Below are 18,680 nucleotides of genomic sequence, written 5' to 3'. Positions count from 1 at the left end.
GTGATAGACAATAATGAGAACTTCATTTGCTGTTTAGGCTTAGATCATTTTGGGAGTTAGAAAATAAGTTTTGTCCAGAGTCTTATTTTGTCTACTCGTTTATATTAACTTTTACTTACTAATTAATTGCAGCTTGTTAAGATGATAAAAGTCAACTTATTCTTCCATCATGGTGGTGATTGAATTCGAGAACCACATGTATTGTATGAAAAGAAATGGGTTCACTGTTGGAGAGAGTATGATCCTGATCTCTTATCTTATATTGACATTGTAAATGAATACACTTTCCATTTAGGATTTGTAGATGTCCAACAATTAATTATTTCTGGACCATCTGGAAAGTACTTTGAATTAGAAGGTGATGAAGATATTAGAAAATTATTATCATTTGTCTCCGAAGAATACCATGTCATTCATTTCTTTGCTACTGATGAATGTGAAATAGTTGTGCATGTTCCCAATATTCTACAAAGTGATGAATCATTTTTCTTAGTACCTAATTTTGTTAATGAAGTTGGGACAAATGTGCATGTTCTACAAAATGATGAATCACTTTCTTTAGTACCTAATTTTGTTACTGAAGTTGAGACAGATTGTAGTGACACTGAGGATGATAATGGTATGGCATTTGAATGTCCAGAATATGATAGTGAGGAATTAGAGAGACTTGCTACCCACAAGAGAAGGGATATCACTGAAAATTTGAATGATTTTAGGGAGTTAGTTAAGGGTATGACCTTCAAGGACATACCAGAAGCAAGGAATTTTTGTAGACTTTATGCATTGGCAAAAAAAAAGTTAGTTGTTGAAAAAAGTGATACACATAGGGTGAGATATTCATGTGATGCTGTAGGATGCCCATTTATATGCCACATATCCGATAATGACACTACTGTTGGGGTGACTGTTAAGACTTTAATTCCTCATAGTGATTGTGGTGTAGTGTATGATAACCCACTGATCAACTCTAGTATCATAGCTCAATATTTTAAGGGAAAGTTACAAGATCACCCAAAATACAAGATAAAACATATGAGGGCTGACTTACATAGAGTTTTTGATTTAAATATAAGTGAAGGAAAATGTAAAAGAGCCAAAAGAGAGGTCTTGGAAACTCTGGAAGGTAGTTTTACATATAATTATAAAAAACTGGAGGCCTATGCAAATGAATTGAGAGAATCAAATCCAGGAAGTGATGTTGTCATTAATTTGTCCAAGGAGGCACTAGCTCAAGGTAAAAGAAAATTTCTAAGAATGTATATTTGTTTCAATGCATTGAAAATAGGTTTTAAGAAAGGTTTAAGACCATTTATTGGGTTAGATGGTACATTCCTTAAAGGAAAAACCAAGGGTCAAGTATTGGTTGTTGTTGGTCAAGACAATATGAATCAATTTTACCCTCTAGCATGGGTAGTGGTTGATAAAGAGACTAAGAGGACTTGGATTTGGTTCTTACAACAGTTGCAAAACTCACTTGAACTCCATAATGGCAAAGGAATAACCTTTATATCAGACATGTAGAAGGTAAACTACAATATTTTTATCTATTTTTTAAATCTGCTTTTTTTATTTGCTTTTAAATCTATTTTTTTAAATCTGTGTAAATATTTAGCATTGTTTGTTTCTTATATGTAGGGACTAGTTGATGCAGTAAAGAATGTACTGCCTGAAGCACATCAGAGATTTTGTGTAAAGAACATTGAGGCAAATTGGTGCAAAAGGTGGAGAAAAGGTGAGTTGAAGAAGCTTTTATGGTGGGGTGCATAGTCCTCCTATGCTAAGGAGTTTGGAGACCATCTTGAACAGATGAAGCAGTTGGATGAACCTGTTGCAAAAGACTTAATTAGTAGGTATCCTCCAGAAATATGATGTAGAGCTTATCTTGATACAGTCTGTAAGAATCAAGAAGTGGACAACAATTTTACTAAGTCATTCAACTCTTGGATACTTGAAGCAAGGTATAAGCCCATCATTGGAATGTTGGATGATATAAAGATTAAGGTGATGAATAGGTTAAGAGAAAATGATGAGTTTGTGAGTAAGTGGTATGGTTTGGTCAGTCCTAATACAATGAAGTTGTATAATGAATATTTGAAAATAGCCCAAGTGTGCAAGGTCAATGGCAATGAAGACAGTGGACATGAGGTAACAGAAGGACATGATAGACATGTGGTGAATTTGAGGCAAAAGCGGTGTACTTATAGGACATGGGACCTTACTGGAATTCCATGCCCACATGCAATCAAGGCCATGATTCACAAGAAAATTGACTCTATTTCTGAGATACATTGGTATCATAGCAAGGAGGCATTCAAGCTAGCATATAAACATAAGTTGCAACTGGTTAGGGGCATACAGTTTTGGAATGTTGACCCTTCTCAGGCCATGGAACCACCAACTTTGGTCAAACTTGCCGGCAGACCCAGGATTAAGAGGGATAGAGGGAAAGATGAGGTCCTTAAGAGGCAAGGTGAATGGAACCTTTCAAGGAAAGGTAAAGTGATGACTTGCAACAATTGTGGAGAGCCAAATCATAATGTTAGGGGCTGTGGCAAGGTAAATCAACACATCTATTAACTGTTGTGTATCTAATATTAGTATAATTAACTATTTTCTAATGATTTTTTCATCTTTTTGTAGCCAAAGAAAGGCAAGCAACAAGCTAAAAAAAGACATCCTGCTAGAGGCAAAAAGAGACAGACTCGGGGCTTAGTTGATGAAGATGAATATTCCCAAGTTGAAGAAGAGATCAACTTAACAGCCCCCCAACCAACCCAAGACAGTCAACCCATGCCTAGTAGCAGCACCCCATTTCCTAAGTTTTAATATCCCTCAGTTGAGGAAGATGATGAAGACCCTTTTCTAAGGCCTATAGTAATTTCTGAATTTTTCACAAGACTTCAAATAAGGTAGAAAGCACAAGAACCAACAGGTAGAAGGGCAATAAGCTTTAGAGGTGACGACAATTGTGTTAGTAAGGCAACCAATCTTCCAGTCTCATTAACAAGATTAGCTTGGCAAGGGAATGATGCAATTACTACCAGCAAGTTGGAGGCTAAAGCTCAAGAGAGGATTGGAAAATTGAATCCAAGAAGGAGACCTAACAATTGATTTAGCTTTATGAAATGTTATTATTTTTTGTGAATTATGGTGATGTATTTACTGCTTAAGACTTGTGGTGTATTAGTTTTTGGGGTTATAGTGTGGCATCCATACAACTATTATGGTGTTTCAAATGTCCAGTTATTTTGTCGAATTCAATTATGTTTAGTTTTACTGAAATATTGATGAATGTATAGTTGTGTTGTTCAGTTGAAATATGCAGTTGTAATATGCAAAAACTGCAGTTGTGCAGTTGAAATGTGTATGGAGTGTAGTAAATTTATTTCTATCAGAAGCAGTAAAGTTTGATACATGAGAATATGATACATAAACTTTCATCTTATATTCGAGTTTGATACATGAGAATAACTGATACATAAGTTGACTTAATATATAAGTTGTAGCTGATACATAGCTGATACATAAGTTATAGATGTATCAGAAGCAATAAGTTGATGTATAAGTTATAGATGATACATAAGTTGACTTGATTCATAAGTTGTAACTGATATATAAGTTGACTTAATACATAAGTTGTAGCTGATACATAAGTTGTAGCTGATATATAAATTGCAGTTGATACATAAGTTGTAGATATATTAGAAGCAGTAAGTTGATACATAAGTTGTAGCTGATATATAAGTTGACTTGATACATAAGTTGTAGCTAATATATAAGTTGGCTTAATACATAAGTTGTACCTGATACATAAGTTGACTTGATACATAAGTTGTAGATGATACATAAATTGCAGATGATACATAAGTTGCAGCTGATACATAAGTTGTAGATGTATCATAAGCAGTAAGTTGATACATAAGTTGTAGCTGATACATAAGTTGTAGCTGATACATAAGTTGACTTGATACATAAGTTGCAACTGATACATAAGTTGTAGCTGATACATAAGTTGCAGCTGATACATAAGTTGACTTGATACATAAGTTGTAGCTGATACATAAGTTGACTTAATATATAAGTTGTAGCTGATACATAAGTTGACTTGATACATAGGTTGCAGCTGATACATAAGTTGCAGCTGATACATAAGTTGTAGATGTATCAGAAGCAGTAAGTTGATACATAAGTTGTAACTGATATATAAGTTGAATTGATACATAAATTGTAGCTGATATATAAGTTGTAGATGATACATAAGTTGCAGCTGATACATAAATTGTAGAAACATCTACAACTTATGTATCAGCTATATATTAGCTACAGCTTATGTATCAGCTACAACTTATGTATCAAGTCAACTTATGTATCAACTTACTGCTTCTGATACATCTACAACTTAGTATCAGCTATTCTCATGTATCAAACTCGAATATAAAATGAAAGTTTATGTATCATATTCTCATGTATCAAACTTTACTACTTAAAGTTTATGTATCATATTATCATGTATCAAACTTGTAGCTCAAAAATTTCAAGAATTCATCCATAAATGGTTTCTTCAACACATAAAACTCAACTCTGTGTCCATCAATCACCGGCTAACACAGTGTCTGCAGTTTCTGCACATCTCAATTTACTACACTTCATAACCTGTTGTTCTGCTCTTTTTCTCAAATTGGGTGTTCAAAAATGTCCGGCTTCAAGAAAACTACAAACCCACTTCGTTCTTCAAATTCATATAATTTCCTTTATGATAATCCCTTAAATGAGCTCGGACAAAATTGTAGCAGCAACAATGATGGAGAAGCATTGAGTGTCCATTTGCTTTAGAACCAACTAGTTATTTATGATAATAAAGAGAATGCTGCACCTGAAAAATCCAATCTTTGTGATAAAGAAAATGTTTTACCATTTGATTGGACTAGTAAGGTTAAAAACAACGAGTTTTCATCAGCCACGAGAATCGGGGCTGATGTGAAAGACTCTGTGCTGAGGCCATTTTCGCTTCAGAGGTATACAAAAACATGAACCAGATTCCAAAATTGGGTTGAAATGGAGGTTGAAGACGATAGAGAGAGATGGTATGCATTTTTTAGAGAGAGAAGAGAGAGAGAGCAGCGTTATTGATGAATTAGGTTTAGGTTTATTTGGATATAATATGTTATTGATGGGTCGAATACTAAATTGATTGGGTCGGATCTATATTTATTTGATCCGGATGAAAAAATAAGAGGGGAAATAAGTTGGCCACTGAGAAACCGACACGTGACACTTTATTATACTCAAGGGCATATTTGACCCAAATTATAACGGTAAGGGTATAATTGACCCTGAAGTATAATGAAGGGCATGAATGAACTATTTTTCGAAGTTCAAGGGTAATTTTGGCCCTTTTTCGATTTAAAATAGGTATATAGGAAGATATCATGAAATTAATAATTTTTTTGAAAATTATTTTCAAGCATATTGGGTCAAAATATGAATCATATATGGTTTTATTATTTATTTGATAAAGGTTTAAATTTGTACCAATTAGATTAGGTAATATAATAAATAAATATTTAATAATTTTACTTTAGAAGAGCTATTAAAAATAAGAAAAATATGATCCAAATGATTAATATCAAGGGTGTTTTTGAGCCAAAAAGTTGACGTCAGGGGTATTTGGGGGCTGAAACGTAGATGAATGATAGTTTTGTACCAATTCAAATAGTTGAGAAGTATTTTAAACCCTTATCCGAACTTAAAATTCTGTAATATCCCACCTTCTATCAAACTTAATATTATTTTATTTCAATCGAGAAATAAAATTAATTAATTCAAAAATTATAATTCTATAATAACTTAATTTGCGAACCAAATAACTTATAATATTATATTTTACATAATACTATATATTCACGTTAGCGAAGGTGAAAAAAACACGCAAAATGTAGGCGTCTAAAATATACTTCCGATAAAATGAATGTATTCATTTGAGAATTACTAGAAGTTGTAGAGCCGGCTTTGCAAAATGGTACAAGTTGAGGTACTATTTCGTGTATCAATAAACTTTTCCTTTTCATTTGGTTATTAAAAAAAGCTGTCAGAATAACCTGGATAAACCCAATCAAATTATAAAGCCCTCTTTCACTTCTATAATTTCCACCAGAAAATCGGCGTTGTTCTTCTTGGAGTTGCCAGAAGTTTTACTTGTATGCAGGCATCACATCAACAACCCTTTGAACCATCTGGATTTCTTGACCGATTCCCAGTATCTGGAAATTTCGAGCTCTTAGAGAGTGACCTCATTAATGTAAGGAAGTTTCCATTTCATCGCTTTGTATTTGTTTTTTTTAGCTTTGATTATTTCAATTACAGTAAAGGGTAGTCTTGCAAAGATTATTAAAATGGGTTTACATCAATTGGGTCAAAGAAAGAGATATCTGAAATTCATTTGATTGATGGATTGCCATTTTATTGTTGTGGGTTTTTGTGCTGTGGTATTGTCTTGGACTCAGAGGCGAATCCAGTATTTGTTATTTGTAGAACATTGGTGCGCCTCTTAAAGAAAGAAGGAAAAAATGATTTGTGGGAATTGATCCCTAAACCTGTCTAGGTAAATAACTCAACATTCAACCAAGTGCACCGTTTTGCCTTGTTGTAGGATGGGTTTATAATATTATGCTAAATTTAGAAAATATATACATAAAATACCTAATTTTATGCAGAGACCACGGGTTCATGTGCCCCAATTTTAGTGCATAAATTCACCCATGGTCTTGGTGCATGATAATGAAAACTGGGTGCTTCATTATCTGATTTTTAAGTTTTGGATTCTATGTTGTATGGAAAATGCAGTATCTGTTTTAATCCCCTTAATAACATTGAGGTATATGAACTAGGGTTTGATCGAAATTTATGTTTTTCGTGGTGTTTTTTCCTCTGTTGTGCCCCTCGTGACGGGTTCCTAAGCCCAAAAGTTATTCCTTCACCTTATAGAATTTCTTGTACTTACATGGGGCCCAGTGCTAACGACACTGCAAACTACACTAAAAAACCACCATACATCACTATTCTCTTGTTCTGATGTCACATTCCAAATCCTGAACTTTGCATCCGCATTCTGTTTCATCCACCTCTATTTCATACTCTTAAGTCATCTATGAGGTAACTTTTCTGTAGGCAGCCGATTGATCAACCGCTAATACCTGGACTACCAGATGATTTGGCATTGAGATGTCTAGCAATGATATCACATGGATATCATGGTATTCTTGAAACAGTAAGTAGACGATGGAGAAAGCTATTCCGTAGTGCAGAGTATTCCAATTACAAAGCTAGAGAAGGATGGTCTGGAAACTGGTTGTTTGTTCTCACTGGAGGATCTGAGAATCAATGGGTTGCTTATGATCCTGAAGCTGTTAGGTGGCACCCTCTGCCCAGGATACCCACAAGCCACCCTGACCAAGAGCACCTTGGTTTCTCATGTGCCTGTGTCTTGAATAAATTCTTTCTGATTGGTGGCACATATGGAGCACGTGATCTAGTATTTCCCCATCAAAGAGCCCTGACGACAAATGAAGTTTTCGAATTTGATCCTTTCAGAAAAGAGTGGAGAAATGTTGCAAGTATGAGAACACCACGTTCTCACTTCGCCTGCAGTGTTGTCTCTGGTAAGGTTTATGTAGCTGGAGGGCGCAACACATCATCGGGAGGAGGGATTGCTCTTGCTGAAGTTTATAATCCACTGACAGACAAGTATGTTTTAGAAAATTATGGTATACTGTATTTGTCTTACTTCTGCTTCAACATTTAATGATCTAGATCAAGCGTTCCCTTGTGCATTTTAAGTATTAAAGGAAATATGGCTTTTTGAATACAGAACTAACCTTAGATAAGGGTATTTAAGTAGTTTATCATGCTCTTATTTGGACCACAAGTTATCCAATTATTGTCGAGATTGCAAGATTATTTTAGGGACTAGGTATATGAAATATAGCAGAATACATGGAGTACAAGAATGCCTTGTGAATATTTGTCTTGATGCCTGCTTCTTTCGAGTGGAATACCTGTTTGTATTGGTAGAGCTGTTAAAGTCTATCCTTTTAGTCTTGAGCTGAATACTTTGTCTTCAACCAAGGAGTATTAGATCTCAAAATGGAATTGCAAGTATACTGAAAATGATTTATGAACCAGACTATATATCTTCTTCTCTTGTTTCTGCATTTTTTAGTTTTTCGTTTCACCATATATTATTATTTTGATTGTTAAAGGTAGTATATATTGGAATCAGCAATAAGCTAGTGCTGAGTAATTACAACGGTGTTTCCATGTTGCACAAAAAATAAAGTAAAAAGATATACATTTGTATTTAATACTGATTACACATTCCTATTCGCTCTAAAAAAATTCTACCATTCGGTCCATTCCTTTCTTTCCATATAATCCACCATATAAGTTCTAACTTTTCCTTGACGCCCAAAATACTAAATAAGAAGCTCCAGATCTTAGAAGTGAGTTGTTAATGAAGAAATAGGTGATTCACATCTTCATAATGCTTCTGACATAGCACACACCTACTACAAATGTTAACCCCCCTTTTTTGAAGGTTTTCATGTGTAAGACACGCCCTTCTAGCAACTAACCATGTAAAACATTTGACTTTCATGGGAGCTCTATTCTGTTGAATGTAGAGGACAGGGACATTGTGCCAGGTGATTTGGAGCACTTCGAGAGGTGTCGTGATTTTGGGTACTGTAGGTGTATAAAATTGAGGAGGTTAAGCTATTCGTAGGATGAACATGGGAAGAACGACCAAGCGAGATGAGATTCTGTTGGGGTTTTTGAAGAACAGAGGCAAGGTAGGTTTGGAATGGCTGACTGGGCTGTTCAATATCATTTTTAAGACGACAAAATGCCCAAAGAGTGGGGGTGGAGTACAATGATCCTGTTGTGCAAGAACTACAGTGATATTCAAAACTACAATAATTATAGGGGTATCAAGTTGCTTAGCCACACTATAAAAGTTTGGGAGAGGGTGGTAGAGATGAAGGTGAGGAATAGTGGGTCCATTTTCGAGAACCATTTCGGATTCATGTCGGGCGATTGACTATGGAGAGGAAGAGGAACTTATATATGATATTCATTCACCTAGAAAAGGTTTATGACATACTCCCAGGAGAGGAGAGGTCCTATGGAGATGCCTTGAGGCTAGAGGTGTATCGGTGTCATACATTAGGGCGATGAAGGACATTTACGTTGGAGCAAAGACTTGGGTAAGAACAGGGGAAGGAGGCTCATAGTTCTTCCTAATCGAGATGAGATTGCACTAGGGATTAACTCTTAGCTCGTTTCCATTTGCCTTGGTGTTAGATGAATTGACATTGAATATTCAAGGTAAGGTACAATGGTTTATGTTATTTGTAAATGACATTGTACTAATTGACTCGCGACAAAGTTAACGCTAGCTTGTAGGTTTGGAGACAAATCCTGGAGTCTAAAGGGTTAAGGTTGAGTAGGACTAAAACAAAATATTTAGGGGTTGTTTGGTAGGATGTATTAGAAAATCTATTACATGTATTAGCCATGGTATATTATTTAAACTTTTGTTTGGTAGGATTTTGATTGTATGTAGTATTAGTTTACACCATATTCAGTATTATAAGGTGTATAACTAATACATAACAAACTATGGTATTAATGATAAAGATATGGCATGTAAGCCTAACTCAACCCTAAAAGCTAGCTTATGAAGGGAGAATTTTCCAATTCCATATAAGTAGACCACTAGTCCATTCTCCAACCAATGTGGTACTTTGACCCACTCTAACACCCCCTCTTCACACCCATGCCTAATTGGAGCGTGGATCGAGGGCCCAAACGGCGATTGACCTAGCTCTGATACCATGTAAAGATATGACACATAAAACCCCAAAAGCTAGCTCATGCCCAAGTCCATATAAGCAGACCACCAATTCATTCCCCAACCAATGTGGGATTTTGATTCACTTTAACACTAACAATACATGGATAAGCATGGGTAAATATATAACTACTTAATACATCAAACGAAACAGTGGATAAGAAATAATCCAGTATAACCCAACATTACTAATAGACTCTATTCAATACTATTTGTATACGCTCTACCAAATGACTCCTTAGAGTGCAAGTTCAATGATGCAACACATGAGGCTGGTGTGCAAGTGAGGTTGGATACATAGGCCATGCCTAAGATAGGAAGTTTCAAGTATCTTGGATTTTTAATCCAAGGTAATGGGGAGATCGGTGATGATATCACACATCGTATTGGTGTGGGATGGATGATATGAAGGCTTGCTTTTTAAGTCTTGTGTGATAAAAAGGTACTGCAAAAACTTAAAGGTAAGTTTTACAGTGGTGGTAAAACCGACCTCGTTGTATGAGGCAGAGTGTTGGCTAGCCAAAAACTCGTACTTTCAGAAAATGCAAGTTGCGGAAATAAGGATGTTGAGATAGATGTATGGGCATGCTAGGAGGGATATCCAGGACAAAGTTGGAGTGACCTCTGTGGTGGACTAATTTAGGGAAGCGAGGCTGAGATGATTGAGCATGTGAAGAAGAGATGCGTAGATGCCCCAATGAGGAAGTGTGAGAGATTGGATATGGTGGGTACAAAGAGAGGTAAAAGTAGGTCGAAGAAGTATTACGAGGAGGTGATTAGACATAACATGATGCATTTTCAACTTGCCTAAGAATTGTCAAGTTTGCTATATGAATGCTCTTAAATGGAGAATTCTTTTTCTTTTTGGTAAAGTAATTAAATGATATTAGAAAGCATCAAGAAGATGCAAAGTTACAAAAGCACAATGTGCAAGAAAGCTGCTCCAAACAGAAATATATGGATCTAGCTCAGCAAAAACCTGTGAAATGGAGTTCTTCTATTAAATAGAAAGAATTCTGATTTGCATGCTTAGAATATGCTATATACACTCCTATATATGTTATTCCTAGCTGTAATATCTCTAAAAATATGTAACATTAATCCCTGATATCTCCTACATATGGAAAGCAATTGACACCATAATTACCCAAATATTTAGACCTATTACGTAGATATGTACAACAGTTAGAATTTGTCCAACATGCTAACCCCCCCCCTCAATTTGATGCTGGTGGATCAAAAAACATCAATTTGCCTGCCAAAACCTGATGACGTTGATGCGTCATAGATTTTTTAAACAACAAGCTATTTGAAGATCATAGGATATATGTGGAAGAGTAATATCTCTTTTATTTACAGCTTCTCTGATAGAATGACAGTCCACATCAATGTGTTTGGTCAACAGGGAGAGGAGTGGGATTAGATCGAGGAAATTCAATTTCAGCGAGTAAACCACAAAGCCAAACAATCTCAGAGAAAACAGTGAACATTGCTGATTCTGTTGAAGTTCTGAAACACGGTTTTGCTTCTTGCTCTTCTAAGATATCAAGGAGTCTCCAATTTGGCCTATGGCCTCAATGAAGGCTCCAAAAGTGTCGGTATAAGTGACACAAATGAAGGGGAGCCCTGCATCGTATACCTACCATGAAATAACAACAGTTGAACTATCCCTCGAAATATCCTTGGCAACATCATGGTAGCTTTTCTTACTTCTTTTCCGTGCCCCATCTCCTATCTTCTATGGGAAGTAACAATCTAAAGGACCTTTCCTATCGGTTGATCCACAACTTGAAGAGATTGTTGCATCCTTTCCCCGTTTTTGTGTTCTATGTCAGCTTTAAGGATTAATCAAATTAGGAAACTTGAGAAATATTACAAACTTACAAAAGGTAGGAGAATATTTCATATGATTTGTCTTTTTATAGTAGAAACTGATTTTGGGAAAAGTATAATTAGAAAAAAGATTTAAAAAATATCTTGCAAAGGAAGTGGAATTCATCTCTACATAATATTCTTCTGCGTGACTTAGTTCAATTTGCATTCTTGAAGTGTCGTCGAGCATTTTTGGATGAGTTGGAAGTTGGAACCCATTTATTACCTAGAGATTCTTGAAAATCCATATCACGAACTTCCCCTTGGCGAATTCCATTTATGCTAGCGTCTATAGTTGGTACTCAAATTGTAAATTCTTCGTTGAGTTCTTCAAAAGTGAACAATGTATAGTCTGGTGACTCTGGTCAAGTTCAAATGCAAATGGTTGCTCTTCAAAAATATATTTGTGACGCTTAGGAGGCTAGGCCATCAAAAGTACGAAATAAGTTATTTGGTATATATTCAACTTCCAGGTGATAAGTAATGGAGTGATTGGTGAGAGCTATATTGCTCGGACTCTTCACTTTCGATGCCGGACCCGTGTCAACACGACGTGGGTGTGGGTGTGGGATCCGTACCCGGTCTGGTCAATTAGTTTTGGGTACTTTGACCAAATTTGAGGGAGAAATTTTGGACAAATTCAATGATGTTTGTACTCAAAACAAAAACTAATGTGAAATTGAAGAAAATGAAATACCTTGTAAAAATTTCTATTGTCACTCGCTTTCCTTTTATCTCCTTCCAGGATTCTCCTATTGATCAATATTTTCTCCTCAAGTTTTCCACATAATATCTCATAATTTAGGTTTTATAAATCGAATTTTAGATATTTGAATTATCTTTAGCCGAATCCCCACACCCATATCCATACATGGATTCGTATCCTCGAATCTTAAAATTTTGATCATAGAGAATCCGACCTCTAGATCCACACCCGTATCGGATACCCACACCCGAGTCTGATCTACTTAGGTTGAGAGTAATGGGGAAATAAATACTCAAATAATTTAATGGAAGGTAAATACTCAATAAAATGGCAATTAGATTCACAAAATGGAAGAACGGCTGCGTAGTTTCTTCTATATCGCATGTTTGGAAGAAAAAAGAAACCAAAAAAGTCAAATTAAGAGAGTTAAACGAGGTGAATTTTGAGCTTTTTTCATATGACACATAAATGAGGAAAAAATAGAGAAAATGCCAAAAAGGGGGGGAAATATCAATGATGGTCTAAGAGAGGTGCCATTTCACCTAGAGGCCGTTTGGATTGGCTTATAAGTTGTTTTCAGCTTTTTTGAGTGTTTGGCTGGCCAACTTAAAGTCATTTTGTGCTTAAAATAAGCCCAATAAATAGTTGGGTTTATTTGGATGAACTTATTTTACGCAGTTTATAAGTTGAAAACAACTTAAAAAAGGGCAGCCCGGTGCACTTAAGCTCCCGCTATACCTACTATTTTTAAAAAACTTATAAGCAGTTTTCAACTTATAAGCTGCTTAAAAATAAGTCAATCCAAACAGGCTACTACTCAATGTCTAACTTTACTTTATATATGAATTTCTTCTAATTGCTAGACTTTTCAAATTCTTTTTCCTCCGTAAATAAGGAATTTGAGAAGTTGGAACAATAATACCTATTTAATTATTGAGTCATTTATTGTTGTTACAATAGAATACATAAAAAGATACGATAAAAAACAAAAAAAAGAGAAAAAATAATTGTGTTTCTAGGCTAGATAGATAGATTTCTTTTCTCACAATCTCTAGGCATTTTGTATGGTTGCGACATTGCTATCGCCACTAATAAGATGTTTGTGGCGAAAAATACCCCCTTTAAATGTCTTGTTACAAAACACACATTTAATTGCAGTCCAGTTGTGCTCACTAGCTCTTTGCCGATATTTCCAAGGCTGGTCAAACATTTTTATTCATTGTTACGATTTTTAAAAAATTAATCAGCAACATATTTTAATCACAGTTAAGGAAAAAAAATCAGCAACATATAATTTAAAAGTTCAGCAGCATATAGAAGAAGAAAGAAGTGTTGAAGTAGAAAACAGAGATGAACGGATGAAGAAAACAAAGGAAAGAAGATAATAGAGGAAAAAGAACCCTAGCAGGCCATTGAAGCACATATGGAGATTTTGAATATCGATGGAGAAGCAGAAGAAAAAAGAAGAAGAAGAAAGAAGAAAGGAATTACCTGAAGTTGATGTCCTTCACAGTGCTGGAACCCTAGCTCAGTTCTGAATGACGCGAAATGTGGATGTTTTGAATGTCACATTTCTTTAAAATCGACCATCTTAAAACTAAGGTGAGCAGAGAATGCTTCTGCTCGCATCACGCTTATGGGGTTGAAGCGCCCACGTATCCTCACTCTCTCGCTTCATGCCATTGAAGCACATGTCCTTCGCATCGCTTTGCTTCACCGCGCTTAAAGAGGTGAAGCACCCACTTTTCTAAACACGGGTGTTTCCTGCTTCATTCCTTAAAACAAATAATGGAACCCTTATGCACTCGATCAAAACCGTCATTATATCAACCACCACTGTTCAACTATCCTCCTATAAAGATTTATTGGTCATTTGGAGTGTTATCAAAAGCAAAAAAGCTCTAAGGTCCGTTGAGGCTTTAAAGCGCAAATAAAGCGTGAGCTTTAATGAAAAAAGGCGCAAGGGAGAAACAAATACAAATATATATGTTTAGTCCAAGACTAATAAGTATAGGAATGAATGAAAACTATATGAACAAAAAATACGATAAAATCAAATATCAATTGCTTCATGTCACCCCTTCAGAAGAGGCTCATTGGCAAATAAAAGTATGTCTTAGAACATTAATGACGGCACTAAGTGCACATTAAGTGAGACAAAGTGCTTAACACGTTTTGAGCCTTGCTCTAGGGCTTATGCGCACCTTTGACAACACTACAATATACCCAATGTAATCCCACAAATGGGGTCTAGGGAGGGTAGAGTGTACGCAGACCTTACCCCTTACTTGTGGAGGTAGAGAAGTTGTTTTCAAAAGACCCTCGTTCAAGTGCAACAAACAAAGTATTTACGAAAAAGAATGCCATAGTGAAGAAAATATGTCACTTAATAAGGAAAGCAGTACATAGCATTCAGAGAAAGAAACAGTAACAACAACGAAATGATGCATCAATTGAAAAGGATTACACATAGTTCCCAGGCTCCCACCAAGCCTAAACTCGCCAAAAAGCGAGTCAAAGCTCAACTACCTACTATGCTCTATCCTAATCGGCAACCTCCAACTGTTTAGGGTGGGAATCATTGTTTATACTCCCTCCTTGGAAATGATGTGACGGAACCAATTGCTCATTAATCATCACCTTTGTGTAATTCACTAAACAATTTCACATATTAGGATTTATAGATGGTTGCAATTTCCTGATTAGTTACCAGTTTTGAAAATTTATATTTGAAGGCAAATGAATCTACATCGTTCCATTACATTTCCTTGCCAAATTATTTTCTATGGGAGTATCCATGTAATTATATTTTTGTTCATAGAAATTTAATTTTGCAATTTTTGAATGGTCATAGCTTTATATATGGTAGAATATTTCCTCTTTATCTGCATTCCAATTTCATATTTCGTAGGAAGTACCTTATATGTTCCATTTTATGTGACACTATTTCCTTATTAGTCTATTAAAAAAAGAAGGAAAAAGACATCAGTTGAACTTGTCAGGAAAAGTCACTTACAGACTCATACTTTACGGGTGATCTATCACCCCTATCCTTATTTAAAGTGTAATTATTATCACCCAAAATGCTGATGTGGCAAAAAATTAAATACAAAAGAACAAGAGGCGTTTGAGTGAAATTAGAGTAAGAAAAAGAAAAAACAGATCTGTGTCCCCACTACCTTCTATTCAACAGCTTCATGCTCCACCCTTCTTCTCCTTCACACCACCCTCTCTTCTTCACTTTCATTTTTGTCCTATAACAGCCACCCCTATCTTGTTTGATGATGGAATGAGTAATTTGTCCGAGAGATGGAGAATGAGTCTAGATAGTGAGAGCGAGGGAGAGAGACAGAAAACAAGGTTAAGGGGTTGAATCTGCCGCAAAAATTTCCGGCAAAGATGCTAGAAAAACACATGGAGTTTGCCAATGTAAAAATTTTCTGGTGAACTTCAGAAATTGATCACTCTTTAATCTTTATTGCTCCCAATTGTCAAACCTGCCAAGCCGAGCACCAATTGTTCAAATTTGTATCTTCCTTGTTGATTGTCGACACCACACAAAACGTCAAGTTCTGCACAAAATTCAATCTTTGCTTTTCATGGACATATCCTCTCTCTCTCTCTCTCTCTCTCTCTAAACTTCCTCTTGATTTTGCACAAATCCATTGATGGTTTAGCCAAGCACCAATTGTCCAATTGAACACTTCCTAAACAAATAATGATAACCAAATTATTCTTTGGTGGTGGGTTTGGTGGATGGTGGTGAAATTGATGATGGTAGTATTGTCATTTTTGGTGGTGGTGCTGCTGCTGTGATATTTGGTGATGGTTTCCGGAATACGTGGTGGTGGTGTTGTGACTTTTGGTGGTGGAAGGTTGGGTGGAGGGTGGTGAAATCTGGTAGTGATGGTGTTGTAATTTTTGGTGGTGTGGGGGTTTAGAGGGGTGGTGAAATCCATGTGTGTGTGTGACGGATTTGGTTGTGGATAGTGAAAAAGATTAAATTGGCTGAAGTTGCTGTAACATGGTGAATTTCTTCTATTGGAGAAGGTGAGTGCTGATTTTTGTATCAATAATGGAGGAAGAAGAATTTGGTGTGACTGGTTTTTTTGGGAAACAAAGGAGTCTTTCAGGTAAAGAGGAAGAGAGAAATGAGAGTCATATGGTGAAAAAGAAGTCACACGGTGTACAGGCTTGCAATGACGTGGCAGGCGCTTGTGAATCATCCTGTACCATATGACTGGCTTTGTATGTTTCAGGGTGAAAATAATACCACTTCAAATAAGGATTTCTTTTCCCCCGGGGGGGGGGGGGGGGCACCCGTAAGGTATGAGTGTGTAAGTGACACAACTTTAGGGTGCAAACCATCTTTCTATAGTTAAACAATTTAACTTTAAACTTCTCAATGTATCTTTATTCTTTAATGAAATCTTTTAATAGCCATGGAAATCTCATGGCATGTTGAAGAACACAAGTTCCAAAAGTCAGTCTCTAAATCTTTCAAACGCTGTCATATAAATTGAAATGCGCACACTATTTTTAAGAGAAAACAGTACTTCCAAATAAGCTTATAAGAGCCATATACATCGTATACAATATTTATGAAATGAAAAACACTTCCCAATTTAAAAGAAAAATAAGGAGAAAAGGTTAATGAAAGTATAAAGGTGATGGGAACAGGCACTCAAAAACGCGTTAATGCTAGATCAGTGGCCAGTGGAAATAAATTATTTTTGCTTTTACTACATTTGCCATTGGGCTCGTAGTTTTCAGAAACCTATGTCTCTTGTTAATTTATCTTGAAAAAGATTCTTTTTTGCTTCCAACTTCTATTCCGTTTTTCTCTGAAGCAACAAAAGGATGGTCTGATATTTCATTTGACAGTATCCTAAGATAGCAGAAAGTTTATAGTTTATCCTGTACTGTTTTTCTTAATATTTTAAAATTTTGCAGGTGGGAAGACCTACCACCGCTGCCAAGTCCCCAGATGGATTGCATAGGCCTACCATACGATGGTAAATTTTATGTTCTAACGGACCTTGTTGGGCTACTAGAGCAGGAGACATCTGTTGTTTTTGATCCGTCCGATGGAACATGGCTGAGTGTAGATGATACTTGGCCGTTTTCCAGGGCCATGCATTTGGGAATTCAGGTGCTTGATGGTGGTCATATATGCACAGTTGTAGATTGGGGTGGGAGCTCCATTAAAACCAGGGATGTGGATAGCAGGGAGTGGCATCATAGAGGTTTGATACCTCCTGTGATTCTACCTGACCATCCGCGGCCTCTAGAGGTTTTTGATTATGGATTTGTTGCACTGAGAAATGAAATTTATGTTTTGGGAGGAAGAGTGCTGCGATGGGAGGAATCTGGGACCGGGAAGTTTAACATTGTGAAGTTGAGCACAGTTAGAGTGTGCAACCCACTGAGTTTACCTTTAAGGTGGAGGGAGATCAGACCAATGTGTGAGCCTGCATTTGGCTCCATACTAGGTTGTGCATCCATGGAAACAAGATCTTTGTGATTTAAGGTTCTATTTCCTATGTGCTGATGTTTTGTTGTAAAAATGACGAACACATTGCAACCTTGCTCTAATGATCGGCTAAGAAAGGTATTACCAATGGAGATTATCATTCGTTCAATTAAATTTTGACTGGTGCGAGTGAAGTGGATCTAGAACATTGAGGAAAAGCTGCTGGCCTTGAGTCGAATTCTGCAACAATTGACAGGCACGGCAAAGTTCCAGTAAGATTGTGGTAGATTATTCGAATAGCACATTATGGAATCACTAAAATATGTATGAATGCTCTAAGTTTCCATTTCAGTGGTTCTTTTTCCTGTTTCCATAGGAACGTCTCCCCCCAAAGTCAATATACTGAGTTTGTTCTGTTGTTTTGAATTACATCTCCTGGCTTTCTTTCGCCGTTCTTGAATTTCACTTTTGATAATCTGCATGGCTTTAATACTTCATCAACCTCAACGTGCATATTGTTTTCACGCATTTGAGACAGCAGCAGCAGTTCTGCCTGTTGGGTTGTTGAGACAATGCACAATGCAATAGTTAAAGAATGTGTGTTACAAGATTAGAAGATTTTACCAGGTTTTAGGTCTAGGTGAAGTACACATTCAAGGTAAATATACTTCTCAAATGGAATGAAGTTCGTGCTTTCAAAGTTCTTAATCGAATAATGATAG

General features: G+C 36.2%; 1 protein-coding gene across 2 annotated transcripts; it reads left to right on the top strand.

The window, feature by feature from the left end:
- Positions 1 to 6,078: 6,078 nt before the first annotated feature.
- LOC129892551 (F-box/kelch-repeat protein At1g16250) lies at positions 6,079 to 18,405 on the top strand. Of its 2 annotated transcripts, none has more exons than XM_055968133.1 (3): positions 6,079 to 6,298; positions 7,168 to 7,743; positions 17,439 to 18,405. In XM_055968133.1, coding segments are annotated over exons 1-3 (1,149 nt in total). In that variant the 5' UTR covers positions 6,079 to 6,296; the 3' UTR covers positions 18,010 to 18,405. The 2 variants fall into 2 exon arrangements, with proteins under 2 accessions (XP_055824108.1, XP_055824107.1); XM_055968132.1 differs by having other exon boundaries at positions 6,096 to 6,298; positions 7,172 to 7,743.
- The last annotated feature ends 275 nt before the right edge of the window (positions 18,406 to 18,680 follow it).

This window comes from Solanum dulcamara, chromosome 6 (genome assembly GCF_947179165.1).
Source record: "Solanum dulcamara chromosome 6, daSolDulc1.2, whole genome shotgun sequence".
Taxonomy (NCBI): Eukaryota; Viridiplantae; Streptophyta; class Magnoliopsida; order Solanales; family Solanaceae; genus Solanum; species Solanum dulcamara.
Note: the sequence above shows the minus strand (reverse complement) of the source record. Positions and strands in the feature narration are given on the sequence as shown.

Excerpts from the sequence above, each read along its gene's own strand:
- LOC129892551 (XM_055968132.1), top strand. The coding sequence starts at position 6,200 with ATGCAGGCATCACATCAACAACCCTTTGAACCATCTGGATTTCTTGAC. Across the intron at positions 6,299-7,171 it reads TAGAGAGTGACCTCATTAAT|CCGATTGATCAACCGCTAAT; the intron begins GTAAGGAAGTTT and ends TTCTGTAGGCAG. Across the intron at positions 7,744-17,438 it reads TATAATCCACTGACAGACAA|GTGGGAAGACCTACCACCGC; the intron begins GTATGTTTTAGA and ends AAAATTTTGCAG.